Source organism: Boleophthalmus pectinirostris, unplaced genomic scaffold (assembly GCF_026225935.1).
Source record: "Boleophthalmus pectinirostris isolate CB_2022bp ecotype Guang Dong unplaced genomic scaffold, ASM2622593v1 HiC_scaffold_8, whole genome shotgun sequence".
NCBI lineage: Eukaryota > Metazoa > Chordata > Actinopteri > Gobiiformes > Gobiidae > Boleophthalmus > Boleophthalmus pectinirostris.
In genome coordinates, this window is record NW_026571515.1 from 36,354,947 (window position 1) to 36,372,728 (window position 17,782).

Below are 17,782 nucleotides of genomic sequence, written 5' to 3' on the forward strand. Positions count from 1 at the left end.
TCACTTAAAGCCCCATTATGTAAGTTTTTTTTTTGTTTGTTTTGTTTTGTTTTAACTAGACTAAAATAAAAAGCATGTTTGTTCTTTTTGGATGTTTTTAGTGCACTGTGCACTGTGCAAAGACAACCTTGTGCCGGGCATGCATCTCCACAAACCTGACTTGTATTTGGCTTTCCATGAAAATGTTGTTTTCTTTTGGTTTTATTCCATAAAACATTGATTTCTTCATGGAGAATGTTCCAAAGTATTGTTTTAAGGATGCACTGATATGATACTGGTATTGGATATCTGCACCGATACTGAAAAATAATTCTGGATCGGATATTGGCTTCCAAATATCTGTTCAGTTGATATCCTGGTTGGATAAATTGATTGAATAGTCTCATGATGTTAATGTACATAGTAGTTCTGTAGTTCTATACAGCTACATAATATGAGTTTTGTCTCATTTTATTTGTGCTTTAAAGGAAATAAATGCCATTTTCAGTCTCTGCTCTGGTATCCATTGATAAGGGGAACTGACAGAACCTTAAAACTATAGTATCAGAATCGGTATTGGAACTGCTGGTTCGGTGCATCCCTAGTTTAAGCTTTCTCTTTCCATGGAATCATGTACTGTAGGTCAGGAGTACTCAATTACAAACTGAAAAGGTCCACTTACCAAATGTACAGAGTTTCCAGGTTCCAAATGGGTCTGATGATATTTTTCATATTACCATTTCTCTTTTGATATTATACTGTGATGTGTGAGCTACTGTGTCCAAGGAATTTCCCTTATGGATCAATAAAGTTTTTTTTTAACTGTAAGTGTAATTCTAAGTCTAGTTCAACAGAGGCTGACACTTCCAGGCCTGAAATGATAACAAATCATTCTAGTCAAGGTGTATGGACTTTAAAAACTCACTGGAGCACTTCCTGTATTACCACATGACAACAGAAGGTGGACCAGAGTCTCAACTCGGTCTGAATGTGCAGGCTTTGTGTGTTAAACATGTGTCAGTCAAACAAAACAACTCCAGCAACCTTAGAACGTGCATCAGAAAATACCACAATATAAGCCCTTTCAAGTGATTCACATTCACAATATCAAACGTGTTACATCATTAGCTCATCGCTCATCCCTCCAGTACCTACGTTTAGCTCCAAATCAGCCAAAAGCTGCGACACTGATTTCACTCAATGGCCCCACATAAACTGACAATTGGCTTTAATTCTGGATTTACAGGATCACGGGCCACTGTACAGAAGGCCGCTTTTCACTTGACTTTTTGTTGCACACATTTTCTAATTCTTACATCTGTTACGCTGTCTTATGTTATTCTGGCTATTTCTCTTTACCTGTGCAAACACCTTCAAACTAGTGCCTCCATTCTTCACTTCTTCAAACATTTTTAAAGGTTCACCAAATCATTCATATAGTACTGAGTTTAAATTTTGCTGATTTTGAAGTGCAACATTATAGGCCTGTTATTTTACATTATATTTTATACACTACCTGCCAAAAGTTTGGGCACACCATCTCATTCAATGTTTTCTTTTCTTTTTGTTTTTTTGTTTTTTTGTCTTTACTTTTACTACTTTCTAGATTCTACATTTTGTATACACAAAATATATGGAATATGTGAAGTAAGATATATGGAATTATGTAGCAAAGGGAGAAAAAGTTAAATAACTACTTTTTTGACTATTCTAAAATTGCAATCTTTGCTTTAATTTGGTGCACTTGCACTCTGCAAAGCTCTGTCTGATTTTGCCTATGAAAAAGTTGATAAAAGTTGATAAAACTGATAACGTTTTCTCACTTATTAGATGTGCAAGTGTAAAAGTGTGTAGTTCAATCATTTATAAGGCCTGAATTGTACTAAAAATAATGTGTAAAGTGCATCAGATTGAATATTGTTACACCCATCTACTCCATTGCCCTAGAGTATGTTCCAGCTGCCCAAATCCAAAATAAACAACTTAAACTTTTTTTAAGAATATGAGCACTCTTCCATGTAACTTTCTCTGATGGAATTATGTACTCTATTCCTACACCAATGAAATAATGAAACTAACTACTGGTTTCCTTCTCATTTGTCTCATATTAATCAGAAAATAAACTCCTAGGCCTGTGTTTGAAAACCAGCGTGAGGCCTGTACTTGCTCTTCAACTCAGAGCACACATGTGATTGACTTGAGTCTGAATCCTCACTGCCAAAAATGTGCAGCTCCTCGCGATTCTGAATATTACATCAGACCGAGACATCCACGGAGTGAGATTTCATTCATATGAAAATGTTCTCATATTAAAAGAAGAAACATTTTGAGTGCCGGGTAGGAAAAACGGTTTTATCATCTTTATCGGCAAAAAATGTTAATAAGATTTGAAGGCAGAATGACCGTTGTGATTTGAGCATTGTTGACCTACATAACTGTTAGTCTATATTTTTTTCTGATGTAATAAGAGTATGCCTTTTGAATTGTTTAAATTAGGCTAATCATTGCTTTATATCTCAAATAATATACTATTTAACCATTTAGTTACTTACTAGTTCATACACCTGGCTAATTGCACTTAACAGAAGAAAATAAATTAACACAAATAATAAAAAAAGATGGATAAATAATTTGAAACATATTAAAGGTCCTATATTGAGCAAAATTGACTCTTGTGAGCTTTAAACCATGTTAAATGAATGTTGTTACCTCTTCAAAAACATACTTTGACTTGTGTTTTGTTTCATTCACACGTCTGAGTAACCCTTTATTATTAGTCTGTCTACATTTCCAAAGCTCAAACTGCTCTGTTCCACCTTGTGATGTCATGAAGCTATATTTTTCATGTTAACGGCTACCTTTTACCTTTAGTTCACTGGAGAAAGGCAATCCCAGAACTGAAATTATCCAAATGATTCAACTGAAGGCATGTGGAGTTTAAAAACACAATGCTCAACCTAAATATGCAGTTTGTGTGTTGAAACCTCTGTACTTGCATCAGCACGCTCCGCACTCAGGAGAACAGCTTTATTATGGCTGGTAGAGGAGGAAATCAGTATCTTGATTCTGGATCAGTAGGCCTATGATAAGAATATTGCAACTATTACATTTATTGGAGTTTGAATATCTTTTGGTGGCATCTGATGGTAGAAATGCAAAAACAACTAGATTATGCATGCAAACATATTTCTTATCTTCAGCTAGAACTAAAATGAAAAAAAAAATAATACAAGTGGAATAACTGAAGGCAAGTTAAATAGTTTGAATAAATAAGGGTTTATTCAAATACGACATACAAGAGTAAACATTGCTTATGCTGTTGGCTGCGAATGTTCTTATCAGCTTGTTGAGGTCAAGTTTAGGCTGGGGCGGTTGACACGTGACTTAATATCAGACAGAAAGTCTTCATATTCAGACACACAGTTGTATTTCACTAGCAAGGACCACGTCACAACAATGGAATATGGTAAAGATATTTCTTGACGATGGCGAGATGTGATGGCTGGGAGGAGACTCTGGATGGGGGCTCTGTCTCAGGTGGTCAGCCGGACCGATTTAGGACCCTCCCTTTGTAGATTATGAGGTCTTCAGGCTGAAGGATGAACGAGAGGTACGGGGTGGGAGGGAGGGGGGTCGAGAGAGCAGAGACAGGCGGTGTTGTTGGGATAGGCCTGTATAAATAGGGCTTTTGGGTAATTGAAGGTGTGGTTGAGCTGAGCTTGGTTTGCTGGAGAGGAGCAGGGGGAGGTTGAGGCTTGGTCCTACTCCTGAATCTAAGAAGACAACAAACCAGAAGACAATTAAATAGAATACATTTTGTTGTCCACCATGAATGCACTTACAAATGAGTTGTGCGTAAGGACAGTGCATTACAGTACTTACATTATGGTGTTTAAGGAAAATGTTCAGGTTTCCCAGGGCCTTGTGTTCACTGTGTTGTGTAGCATTACAGTGTTGGTAAAGGATGCCATGCGCCGCTCGGACAGGGCACAACCTGTGTGAATGCTGTTGCTCAGCAGAAGTGTGGGAAGGTGGCTGAAAAGTGTCCACATCCACTTACAGGCGTCAGCCAGTTTTGCAATAAAGGCCGAAATGGGGTGCAGGGTCACTCGGAGATTAATAGAGCTGAATCGCATACAAGACAGAGGCACCGATAAAGCCTGAATATCACTGACACGTTTGGCAGTGGCCTTCCATTTCTGTCCCTGGATATAAGATACATGGATATAAGCCTCCTTCCTCCCCTCCTCCTCTCCACAGTACTATCTCACTGGAAGAAAAACACACAAATAAATGTACTTGAATAACTTATACTATAAATATAAAAAACTTACCTGTTGTGAGTTAGTCACACTGAAGTCCCACCTCAGGACACCAGCCTCCTTCCTGACCCAGCCTGGACCTTGTGCAAAAAACACAAATATTCAATATAATTGGAGGAGGGACAAATACAATACATAGAACTCTCAAGTGTACCTGTATTTTGTACGACAACATGGATATAAGCCTCCTTCCTCCACTCCTCCTCTCCACAGCCCCCACTGTAAGGTTCATCTCACTGTAAGAAAAAAAGACAAGTAAAGGTACTGTACTTCAATAATTCAATACTATAAACAAAAAACTTACCTCTACTAAATATTCTTTGCTTTTGTTACCTTCAGTGTTTTCCCTCCCTCCTCTCTTTCTGCAGGATCACACTTGCCTAATGTTGGAAGCTCAAAAGAAAAGAAATAAGTATTATTTTTCTGTAAAGTAATGTGGTAATAATGAATCAGTACTCACCATTTTGTCCAATATATTTGTCATACAGTCCTGTTTTTAAGTCCCAAACAACAGGAAAAATGTGTGCTGTCATTCAGTTGCCACACGTGTTGTTTCGGTTCAGTGTTGCTTCGGAGACTGTTCCTCTAGAATACAGGGGACATCAGAGGTGTTTCCTGCAGGTTGGTGGACAGCACACAGGTCCTCATGCAGAATATAGAGCACATAGGCCATGGTGCTTTGTCTCTTGAGCTGGACACACGACCTGAGCCTGGACCTCAGGCAGACTCTGGGAACACAAAAAAAAAAAAAAAAAAACACAAATATATAATATACTTAGAGAGACAAATGCAATTCATTGTTGTAGACAATGTACCTGTATTTTGTATAACATGGATAGAATCCTCCTCCTCTCCACAGCCTGCAGTCTAAAGTTCCATCTCACTGTAAGAAAAAAAAACGAGAAATAAATGTACTGTACTTCAACAACTTCATACTGTAAATTTATATAAAAACTTACCTGTACTGTATATTCTTTTTTTGTCACTTTGAGGGGCTGTTACTCGGGGATACAGGGGACATCAGAGGTGTTTCCTGCAGGTTGGTGCACAGCACACGGGTCGTCGTGGAGAAGCATGGAGAGAACACAGGCCATGGTGCTTTGTCTCTTGAGCTGGACACGCGACAGTCCCACCCCAGGACCTCAGCAGCCCTCCAGACCCAGCCCGGACCTCGGGGAGGGCTCTGGAACAAGAGGCCCTGTGCATATCTTGATTTCCCACTGAATCCTCAAATGTCCAAAAGAGCCAGACATACTGTATGATCTTGTGTTCTTTTCACATTGGCTTCTTTGCTTTGACACGTGTCCCATTTCTGTCCCTATGAAAACCAAGTGCAAATGTACAATATAGTCGGAGGAGGGACAAATACAATTCATACTCGTCTCCAGTGTACCTGTATTTTGTATGACAATATGGATTTAAGCCTCCTCCTCCTCCACTCCTCCTCTCCACAGTCTGCACTGTAAAGGCCCATCTCACTGGAAGAAAAACAGACAAATAAATGTATTGTACTTCAATAATTTAATACTATCAATATAAAAACTTACCTGTACTGTATATTGTTTTATCACTCCAACATTTTCCTCATCCCTTTTCATGTTTTCCCACTGTTTGTTTTTCCTTTATCCATGGAGAAGGTGCAAGAGCCTAGCTAAGGAGCTTAAAATGAAATCTAAAAATGTTCACACTAAAACACACAGCAAACTATTTACAACATAAAAATTACACCACACAAAACCTATTTAAAAATGTTCACATTAAAACACACAGCAAACTATTTACAACATAAAAATTACACCACACAAAACCTATCTAAAAATGTTCACACTGAAACACACAGCAAACTATTTACAACATAAAAAATTACACCACACAAACCTATTTAAAAATGTTCACATTAAAACACACAACAAACTATTTACAACATAAAAATTACACCACACAAAACCTATTTAAAAATTGTTCACACCAAACTATGTACAGCATAATAATAATGTTTTTTTGTTTTGTTGTTTGCATTTGCTGTTTAACAAGTGATGTGTCACCCTTAACAGCAAGACTCCAGATCCTCTTCTGTGACTGAAACACAAACAGAAAGAGGATCAGTTCTTAAAATAAAAGGAGTACTTGTGTCTTTGGGGAGCAAATGGCCTCTGTGGCTCACTTGACCTTGTCCTGTCCTCCCAGTCCTTCTTGCGCTCCTCCAGGTAGTCCTCCATCTGCACCACCCAGTCCGGCCTAGGTCCAGGGAACAGGCGGGCAGCGTCCAGCTCCAGCAGCGGGAGAAGAGGGGCAGGGGCAGGAGAAGAGGAGGAAAGCCTCGGAACCTTCGCGGGGCGAGCGGGCTCGGCACAAGCGGGGCGCTTCTGAGGCAGAGGAGCACAGTGAGGACGCCTGAAACCAGAAAGCACAGCGTCAGGGCGAGGGATTATCTGAAGGCCCCTGACGGCAGCAGCGGGCACAGGGCGGCGGGCAGCAGCAGCAGCAGCAGCAGGGCGGAGGGGAGCAGCAGTGGCGGGGGACGCAGGGCGGCGGGCAGCGGCGGCGGCGGGCGCAGGGCGGCGGGCAGCGGCGGCGGGCGTAGGGCGGCGGGCAGCAGAAGCGGCGGGCACAGGGCGGCGGGCAGCAGGGGCGAGCGTAGGGCGCACAGCAGCAGCGGGAGCAGCAGGCACAGACCTAGGGGGTAACACCGGGTCACTAAAAACAAAGGAAGAAGGCAGGACAGAAAAGCTGAGCTGAGGAGTAGGAGGAGGCATTGTGGAGGCAGGAGTTTGTAATGTTTGTATGTCTGTGTGTGTGTGTGTGTCTGTGTGTGTGAGGACTCAGAGCAAGAGCCGGGGTCCTGTGCAGGACGTCTGGACGCCTGATGGATCAGCGGGCCAAGGACAACCCGGATCTGTGGAGAGGAACAGAATGTGTCAAACACCAGTGCTACCAGAGCTCACATCTTAAAACCAGAGCTGAGAACATAAAGAGTTCAATTAACACTCGACATGGGGCCATATTCAAATTTGGTGTTGCAATTATTATGGCGAAAATAACTGTGATTAATGATTACATCATGATAATTATTCAAGCTGCTGACAGTTAAAACAGCTTATATTTACATATTTAAACAACTGTACTTCATTATAAATAAAAAGTATTAAAAGTATTAGTCATAAAGTATTAAAAGTAGTAGACTATATTATGATTAAACTTAGGTAAATATGACTTTAAGCTCTTTTTTGTTTGTTGTATAGACAACTTCTAAGACCCCAACTGATTGGAGATCACTTAAACCAATCTATGAACATACCCATTCATTTGGGGACTATTCATGGTGCATCTTTAATTTAGCTCAACATATGCTTTCATTTGACATGTGGAACTTGTCATGTAAGTTATAACATTTATACTGTCAACCTGTGAAGGGAATTCTATTGAAAATTCAAGACTTGTCAGTATACTTAGTAGAATTTGGGATCTAAATTCTAGGTATGAGCAGATTTAAATTGATCAATACAGTGGACTGTAGGGATTGCGAGGTGATGTGTAATCTTATTTTGTCAGAGTCCAAGAAAATCAGGTGTATCTTTAAAAAAGAATTTTAGCCTGAACCATTTGGGAAAAGGCCTGCATGCTTAACTATAATGTTCCAACAAAAGCAGCAGGAGTTCTCCTCTAGTACCTCAATACATGTTTTATTTGCTAAGGCTGCTTTTCTACATGTATCGTCTCACTATAGTCACCCTATTATTAGACTCTAGTTGGAGTCAGTGGTCAGTTAAGTGACCACTGGAACCTAACTCATTCTAGGTGGAGTCAGTGGAAAAACCATGACACCTACAGCAGATATTTAGGAGATTAGAAGCACAAGAGCTCACATTTCTTGGAATAAATATACTATAAACATGGTCTAGACATCCATAAAGGCGCATTTGCTGAGCTAATGATTGCTTTTTCAGTAACACGATGAAAACCCGTAAGGACTATGAACCAGAAAAGTGACAAACCTCACGTGTTCCTCAGAAACGTCTCGTAGTCCGATGCAGGAGGTTGTCAGCCAAAGTCTGGGTGAAATTCTGTCGGACTTGTGCCTCTTCTTTTCAGAAATCGTCGATTTAAGTTGTCAGATACAAGTTTTCGATCACAGCCAAGGTTTGCAAAGTTTGCAAGAGAGCGTGCATCAGTCAAAAGATGCACTTAGCAACAGCAGCGCCGCACAACGTTTACGTACAACGCTCACGTACGTCTGTGCAGTATGTGCTTCTTCTCCTACTCAATTACAAACTCAAAAGGTCCACTTACCAGAAGTCACCGTGTATCTCCAAACGTAAAACTTCTAACAAAGAATGTAGTGAATTCACATGGAACATTTGAACTATGCGCAAAGTACTAAATACACTACAAGATAGATAAATACTAAATACACTAGCTAAATGGCTACTTTAGCAAAGCTAAGCTAAGGGCGCTCTGCTCCCGTTCCTCCTGTACCACTGTCACTGCGCTGGTCTCTGCAGAGCCGCTCTTCTGTTTCGATCATGTCAGTCGATCGCACCAATACTTCTGGCCCACTGAACATTTAAAACTGTAATCGAGCAGCAGAAAGAAAGTTTGGAGTGAGCAAGAAACTTGTGAGGGACTGGCTAAAGACAGCTTCACAGTTACCGGGAGGATGCGCCATGCAATTTTCCTGGAAGTCATTGGATGGATAAAGCCTGGACTTCACTGACAGCCATCCTGTCGGGATTCAGAAAGGCTGGAATAATTCTAACTGGAACTGATGTTGAGTCTGACGACAGCTACACAGAAGAGGAAGCGGCGTTCCCTTTACCCATGGATCTATTAAAATAATTTACCTCTGGACGTTGCAGAGTTGCTCAGAAGTGACACCGAGGGTGAAAAATTCAGTGCATTTAGGTAAACTTGTGATGTTATGTTGTTTATGCTATGGCTATCTGAATAACTTAATATCTTATGTTAATGGCCTGTTGTTCTCTATTCTATTGTTATTACTATAACTTGCCTTTCAAGATAAAATGTGTGTTGTTGGTCTCTGATTTGATAAAATACATTTCCCTAAAAAAGTGCCACTTATAGGCCTGTGCAACTTATATGTTACTTCTTCTTCATTATGCTTTTTTTTTTTTTTTTTTTTGATAGGGAAACACATCCAAAAAGCACATGCCAATGAAATATCGCGTGGATCCGGAACGCTATGAAAAAAAGGCTAGAAAGAGAGATTTTTGTCTCGGTCCGGCTGTCATTGTGTTTGGGTCCTGACCGGAGTCCGCCAACTTAGTACCTCTGATGTCGGTGATGTGCCACTTCTGGAATGTTACAAGCTGCAGACCTGTTCTGCAAAATCGACTTTTCAGACCATGAAAATATAACCATGTTATATTTTTCTTCTCACTGACCCTCTCTAAGTTGTATTTGGAGTCATTTGTGCACGTTTGAATCATCTTCATCCTGTATTCAAGATGTCATTGTTCCAACCACCAGCACACGCCCACTGTGACATACTTGCTTTGTTCTCCCATTTTATTTTCTTAATTGGTGACACATGTATTCCGCAGCACCACATACTTTTATTTATTTATTTATTTATTTAAATCTGCTATTCTCTAATGTGATGTGCCGCTATCCAAAGGAGGTGCTTACTCTTTGATGTGTTGATGTTTACAATGACATCAACTCCCGCTGGGTACCACAGGAAGTCAGTGAACTGTGTTTCTTTCATTAAGTTGTTTTAGATCAGGGACATCAAACTCAATTGGACCAGAGGCAGAAGTTATAAAATCAGCATTGGTCAGGGGCCGCATATTATATAATGTATTATATATGAACACCAAACTATCATGCAGCCTTACACAGAAAAATTTGAGTGCAATGTGTAGTCTGATACATTTTATAATAAAGGCCGCATGATATGAGATAACGATATTTGAGAACTATATGTTGTATCGTGAACTATATCATAGCAATATTTAAATGTTTTGACACAATGAGTTGAGCAAAATTAAAATTTACACCAAGACCAAACTGGGTTAAAGGCCTTCATAATAAGTAAACTGAATAAAATCTGCCATTTTTGCATCCACTTTCAAAAACACTCTTAATTTCTATTCATATGGAGAACTTTGCATTGCATTTTTATTTTTGTGAATACTGATTACTTGCAATATCAATATGTTTAAGATCAAACCAGCACAAGGCCTTGAGCGAATCTGGCACCAGGGAGCCATACATATAAACCAGAGAGAATAAACTATCAACATTAAATAGGCACTGAGACTGGTTTTTGACTGGTCGTATTTGAAATAAACTTTAAATTAAATATTGGAAATAAAGGTCGAAATCTGTTTTTTGTGGACACTGAAATGGAATAATGAAATAACAAACTGTTTTCCTATTTTATTGTTCTCATTCTTAATTGAAAAATTCTAAAGAACGAATGGTACACGGACCGGTATTAAACCTTTCTATCATCACAGAGACAAAACCAGACCAAGTTACAGGTCAGATCTGTGGAGAGGTGACCCCGCTCAGTCAGAATGCCTGTTTTTCAAGGTATTTTGAGCTATAAAACCACCTGTAATTGGATAAATGTACTGTAGAGCTATTTAATGTCATACTGTGGAACATTCAAGGCAGAGCAATGACAAATCCACAGAAACAAGAAGGTCACGGACCACAACCAGAAAAGTTACACAATGCACCTTTAAGTGTCCAAAAACCAGTTCAAATTGCTTGAATAATGCATAATATAGGATCTTTAATAATATCTTTTATAATAACACATCTGTTTAAATAATTCCCTCTTCAATTTCTAGAACAAATGTCTCAATATAACTTTTAAACATATGAAATCTAAACAGTAATTCCCACATTAGGAGTCTATGGTGTCATTGATGAACCATCCCAACAAGTAAACATGAATGAGAACTAGGATAAAATGCTATTGCGAACATCGAAAATTCAAATGTTTTGTTCCCAGTGGTGCTTTCAATCCATTCCTATATAACTGCACAATATTACTTACACTGGTCCTGGATCCAGGCTTGGTTTACAAGTTAATCCAGTTTTCAGGCAGTTTTAGTTTGCACTACTGTTTTGTCTATTACTGGTGGTACTCAGAAGTCCAAATATTTGAAAATACATAATGGTATAAGTTTAAGACCCATGGTATGCCACATTTGCAAATGTCTACAATCCCAATACTTTAAAGACAATGTAGTATTTTCATTAGGGCTACACAATATATTGCAAAATTCTTGGTATTGCAACACATTTGTTATGAAAGCTGTAAATAAGACTGAATTTTATAAATGATTTTTCTTACATACATTAAAATACTACAATAATATTGATAATCACAGTACTTTAACAGCTATATAGCAAGTTGTAAAAATTTACAATATTGTGCAGTCCTAATTTTCATATTACTTTAAGTACTTTACTTTTAGGAAATTACTTTACAACTTTATATTTTTATGATACACAAGCAAAAATATAATCTCTTTTCCCTATTTGCTGGGATTAAATTTGATCTGGAGCGACCACCATAAATTTTCTGGATTTGCGGGCAACAGTGCATTTGAATAGCGCAATGGCACAAGTAAACAATAGCAAACTGAACCCACATCAGGCTCAAATGAAATGTTTTGACTTAAGTTACTGACCACAGTGAAGCAATCCATCTATTTTCCAAGTTTATATCTTAAAAACATTCCATCTTTTCAACAGGCAAAAGGCAAATCTGCATTTATCAAGCTTTTCTCAGGTTGTTGCGCCCCCTACAGTCAATTTATTTTTGTTTTCAAGTTTGGACTGGAGATCGCAATCCCATAATAGTCCATATTTTCTATTATAAAGCTGCAGATATATTGGCTCTGCTGTACAATACAATACAATACAATAGAAAAAGGCTATTCCCCATTGTGTGTAGATTTCTTCAAGTTTGTAGCCCCCTAGAGGCTGGATTCAAACTTTTTTTTCCACAAGAAGACAAGAAAATCCCATAGTAGTCCCATGTTTTCCATTGTAAAACTGGAAACATAGTGGCTCTGTTGTAGCTACCACAATAGAAAAAGGCTATTTTCCAAAGTATAATGTTCTTCAGGTTGTTAGCGCCTCGTAGAGGATGGATTCAAACTAGTTTTCATGTTTAAATCCTGACTGAAGACTGTAATATCAAAGCAGTCACAGTTCTTCATTATAAAGCTGCAGACTTGTTGGTTCTGCTGTTGTGTCCAATATAGAAAATGGCTATTGTCCAGTGTCAAATTTTTCAAGTTTTTGTCACCCCTGGAGGATAAATTAAATTACCTGTTTATATTTTCAAGTCTGGACAGAACACTGCAATCCCATAATAGTCAAATAGAAAGTTGACTACAGCAATTTTCGATTGTAAAGCTGGAGACACATCCACAAAAGAAAATGTCCCAATGTGCAATTTTCTCCAGCTTTGTAGCGCCCTCTGGAGGATGGATTCAAACTCCAATCCCAATGTAGTCCCTTGTATTCCATTGCAAAGCTGAAGATATGTTGGTCCTGCTGAAGCTATTTCCAAAATGGAAAACGGCTCTTATCCAGTGTGTAATGTTCTCCAGGTTTGTGTCACCCCCTAGAGGCTGAATTCAAAGTTGTTTTTTTGGCAAGGAGATGACTGAAACCCCAAAGTAGTCTATGTTTTTTTTTGTATAAAGCTGGAGATTTAGTTCTGCTGTAGCCACTTATACAAACCACAATACAAAAAAGTAATTGTCCAGTGTAATCTTCTCAAGCAAGTTTTTGTCACCATCTAGAGGGTGAATTTAAACATTATAATTGTCTTGTCTTGTCTGTGATCCCATGTGTAGTATTCACATTCAGTTTCATCTTTGGCATGAACAGGAGCTTTCAAATACAGCTCAGAAGCCTGTTGAGATGTGTGTAGTTCTTAGTCCCAGATGATTTGTTCTGTTCTGTTATTAGAATCATCTAAATGAGCTGTTCCCAGTGGTGTTTTCAGTCTGATCTTATTATAATTGCACAATAACAGTCCCGTAAACATGTTTGGAGCTTGAGAGATTTTAGCCAATTTTAGGTTGTGCTAGTCTTGGTCTAGTCCTGGTGGTACTCGGAAATACAGATATTTTATAGTATATTTAGTATTAGAAGTTTGGAATCCATTGGGATACATAAATAGCAAGTGTCCAAAGAACTTTAATGGAAACATGTGAATAGTTCTGTTTGTGTTATTCCCAATTGACTTGAGCACTGATTTTGGAGTGACGTTTGGCCTCCTTGATGGTGAAGGCCTCTTGTTCTTCACTAAGCTCCTTCAGTCTCTTCTCCTCCAGGAAAGACACCAGAGAGTCCCTCATGTCCACCACCTCCAACATCTGCTGCAGAATACGCTCCTCCTCCTCTGCCTGCTCCGGAGTTTTGTCTGTGAAGAGAAGCCATTGCAACTACGTTAAATTACAAATCATCTAAACTAGTTTCTGAGTTTCTGATCCAAACTAAGTCCACAATGTCCTCAAACAGGACTGAGAGGTTTCCTGTTTTGTAGTGTTCTTTAGTGTGACTCAAGCCTATTTTTCATGAGGAGCTGTGGATCAGTGGAGGCTTTCAGTTACTACTTATAGGGCTACACATTTTGCTATTAGTCTCATATTTGACAGTTGTTTAACAAATGTTTTTAAACATTTCAAAATGTTCAAATAGTTTATTATGTTTTTTTCTGAGTCATTTCAGTATAGTCAACTGTTGAAATTATAAATACATAAAAAAGCATAAAAGCACAGAAATAAAAGACTCACCTGTGATCTCCATGTATTTACGCAGCTCCAGCTCTAACATGCTCTGTTTGTCCTCCAGCTCCAGCTGACGAGAGCTGCGTGGAAACATCCATCAGTTACATAATTTCAATGATAGCAAGACACAAAGACACACTGAAACAAGACACACTTAGATGCTTAGAAATGTCAGTGTCTTGCATTAAAATGGATTGTGTAATATATTTGCTACATGGTCCTATGTTATAGTGTCAAATATGTGTGATATAGGATTAGCAGCATGTTAATAGCATCTTTTATTATACATTTATTGATTTATCACTGCTTAGAGAAGAACAAAATTGTTGAAGGGGTTTCTATTTCTCCTTTCATGACACTCAAAGTGTTCTACATTTTATTATACATTTACTCCACTCAGAATGATGGAAGTGAGGCTACCAATCTGTGCCATCGGCCCCTTCAACCACCACCAACACTCACACACATCACATTCATACTCGGCAATACAGGTGATGTGTCTTGCCCCATGAAACAACAACAGATTTTTTGCCACTGGCGCCCCACTGTGGCACCTGGTATTCCCAGTGGTCTCTCATCCATGTACTAACCAGACTACCCCTGCTTAGCTTAGCTTCAGAGATCAGACAAAATCAGGCTTTGGCAAGGAGGTTTGGCCATGCATCAAGTAGTGCAATGTTTTTAAACTTTATTACCACTAAATGAAGGAGTAACTCTTAAAAGACTGTGCAGCATTACGTGTAAATATCCCTATGTATGTACAAAGCTCAGTTGCATCAGCATTAATGTGACAGCCTTGTACTGTGTTCACTTACGCCACCATGAGTTCAGACTCCTCTGACACCAGCGCGTTCTTCTCATGCACCAGCTGGATCCAGTGCTCAATCATGTCCGAAGAACTGTCTAAAGGAGGCAAAGGGGAAATATTGATTTAAGGTAAGTTTTTAAGTGAAATATATTGTTTTTATGCTGTTTTATTTAGACTTGTTTAAATTGTTTCAATTTGAAATGTTTCAAATTGGTATCTGGAACCTTGGGCAACAATATGCTCATTTTTTAAATCTTCAGACATAAAAAAATCCCAAACCTAAACAAATAATAACAATAATTCTGAGTTTGCCGTTACCATCTTCCTGACGCAGATTCCTCTCGAGCTGAACACCTTTTTCTTCCAGATCTTTAAACGTGACCTCGATCTCCTCCAGCCTCCTCTGGATTGACTGCATTCAAAATATTAAATAGAGTGTGTTACACAATGCTATGCAGACGTTTTTGAGCTTTCTACCATGTTATAATGTTGTTCCCTCATCAAAAACATGGCTAAAGAGGTTTTAAATATCATCCATGCATGTTTGACTAATCTAGCGATCTCTCTTGGAGAGACCCCTAGAGGGCAGTAGTGAAAGCATTGAGTGTTCCTATTTCATGTGTGTAGTGCATTGAAACTTCTTTTACTGTATGATATTGTGCGCTGTACACAGACCTGGGCCTTCCTGAATCGCTGCAGTTCGCTCATTTTGGCTCTTCGCTCCAGAGTCCTCATCTTCATCAGCTCCAACTTCTGCGCCTCCACAGGGTCTGAGGGCAAGCACTGGAACTGGAGGGATGAGAAGGTTTGGTTTAACATAATCAGATTGCAACAACTTCCTGATGTTTTTTTTTTAACTGCTATAAAAATTGTAGATGCCGTTTGTGTTCATAGGCAAAACACTTGTATAATGTTGCATGAATGTTGTGCAAGCAAATTGTTGGTAATGGTCTGTCTACTCCAGGGAAGCTAAACGTGTCCCTCCTACATTCTGTTCAAAAGCAGAAGGCTCTGGATTGCTTAATCCGCCCGTCAATCTGAAATTGGAGAGACCCACATATGTTTGTAAAGTTTTGTCAAAGTCTGTGGTTTCGTCTGGACAGGCATAGCTAAACATAAACTAGATGTAAAACCAGTTGAAATGGGTGTCCAGTACATTCCTGTTTTTCTGGGTGTGCTTTGATAAATTACCAAATTGTGGCTCTTACCTTCTCATTGAAGAGGTCGAGGTCGTCACGCTGAAACATCTCGTCTTCGTCTTCATCATCGTCATCAGCGTCATTCTCGGAGGCGCAGTGGGCGTGTCTGAATGTGGTTTCTGTGGGAGTATTAAGAGCACATGTAATCAGGACTTAAGTGTTAGAGAACTTCCATTTCTGTGCTGTATAAGGGCTCTCACAGCCAGCTCAGTCCAGCACACAAATGGAATTTCTCTAGCATTAAACTCAGCTGTTTCCCTTCACTCAAACTAAAACTATAACACGAACACTATAAAGTCTACTAATGCTGAACAATTCTGGCAAAATATCAAACAGCAATTTTTTCTGCCAAACATTGCTATTTTGATTAACGGTAGATTGTAATTTATGTTTCAAATGAGGAATTTTATTCAGAGCACTATTTCAAATTTGACTCATTAATCTGTTAAAGCGCACACAGAGAATGAGGGAGTAAAAAAGTGTCGATATCGGCCAATAAAGATATGAAAAAACAAAAAAAACAAAACTGTATCTATATCAGCTGGTAACAATACTGAAACTGATATCACCTGTCCCTGAAAAAAAAAAGTTATTTCGTTATTTCTTTTTTGCCATATTGCGCAGCCATAGAGAGGTTCATATGTATCGGCAGGAACGGAACTGGCTACCATCTGGTTAATAGATAAATACTTCACCTACTACACCACTGTTTAGCGCTACAGCACATGATTTAAAACAGAGAAACACTCACCCACAGTGCCTGGATGACTGAGGACACTGAGCTTCCCGTCTCGACTGATCCTTGGAGATGACAAATTCCACGGCGAAAACTTGGATCTGGATTTGGCCTGTCCTCCTGGGATCTCTTTCCTTTTAAAGCAACGTCTGTTTCTCTTCTCTCTAAAGTTACTGGCCGTACTCCCGCTCCAGTACCCCTCCTCCTCTTGTCCGTCCGTGCCTTGCGATTTCGTTACCGTTGCCGATGACGACGAACAAGATGATGATCCGCATGGAGTTTCTGAATCTGAATCGGCACTAAAAAAGTTTTGTAAGTTAACCAGCTGGCTCTTCTCCTCATCGGACAACTGGAGTTTTTTCATAGATTGTTTAGCATCTTTTGTAGGTGAAGATGGGTTACTATTACTACTACCAAGGTGAACTGTCCTAGGTTTTGCTATTGGCTTTTGGGGGCTCTGTTTAGATAAGCGTGGTTTTGGGACGGGGTAAGTAGTCTCCTCTTCAGCAGGTCCGGTTGTGTTGATTTTGAGGGAGAGGTTTCTAAGTGTTGATTGTGGTTCGTTTGAATCTGCAGTTTTGAGGATTTCTGGAGCTTTGAGAGATCGGCGCGAGGGGCCAGAGTCCAGTGTGTGCTCGTACTCCTCGTCTGAAGGAGAGGGAGTGTAGTCGCTGGAGAGATGGTTTTCCTCTTTTGGGTCTTTGTGATCGTCCAGAACCTGAAATTACAACAAAAAAGGGTTTTGAAAATGCACTGCTTTTGAAGACAGAAAACTATCAGTCAGTTACATCATAATAATTTTACAGCAGCATCAACAGCAAGTATTTCTCAACTGTCTTCAGAAATCAAAATGCTTTGTTTACAACACTTAAAAAGTGAACAATGTAACCTTTCAGATAGTGCTAGTATCCATGGAGATGTTATTAATTTGCCTGAAATGTTACACAGTATGT

The 17,782-nt window shown here is 39.2% G+C and overlaps 1 protein-coding gene and 1 long non-coding RNA gene across 7 annotated transcripts in view; both read right to left on the reverse strand.

Moving 5' to 3' along the window:
• Positions 1 to 3,312: 3,312 nt before the first annotated feature.
• On the reverse strand, positions 3,313 to 6,622 carry LOC129412407 (uncharacterized). The gene is made up of 9 exons (XR_008633709.1): positions 5,849 to 6,622; positions 5,261 to 5,779; positions 5,117 to 5,184; positions 4,762 to 5,029; positions 4,606 to 4,694; positions 4,456 to 4,537; positions 4,314 to 4,381; positions 3,862 to 4,249; positions 3,313 to 3,752 (listed from the first exon to the last, which is right to left on the reverse strand). It is a non-coding gene; the product is annotated as an uncharacterized LOC129412407 (long non-coding RNA).
• Positions 6,623 to 11,041: 4,419 nt separating this feature from the next.
• mical1 (microtubule associated monooxygenase, calponin and LIM domain containing 1) overlaps positions 11,042 to 17,782 on the reverse strand; it is a 40,676-nt gene continuing 33,935 nt past the window's right edge. For all 6 annotated transcript variants that reach the window (XM_055166232.1, XM_055166236.1, XM_055166233.1 and 3 more), the window contains 7 exons: positions 16,845 to 17,547; positions 16,103 to 16,212; positions 15,570 to 15,683; positions 15,213 to 15,306; positions 14,902 to 14,989; positions 14,093 to 14,166; positions 11,042 to 13,719 (listed from right to left, as the gene is read on the reverse strand). In XM_055166232.1, the coding sequence (XP_055022207.1) occupies positions 13,526 to 13,719; positions 14,093 to 14,166; positions 14,902 to 14,989; positions 15,213 to 15,306; positions 15,570 to 15,683; positions 16,103 to 16,212; positions 16,845 to 17,547 (1,377 nt within the window). In that variant the 3' untranslated portion in view covers positions 11,042 to 13,525. The remainder of the gene's footprint in view (positions 13,720 to 14,092; positions 14,167 to 14,901; positions 14,990 to 15,212; positions 15,307 to 15,569; positions 15,684 to 16,102; positions 16,213 to 16,844; positions 17,548 to 17,782) is intronic.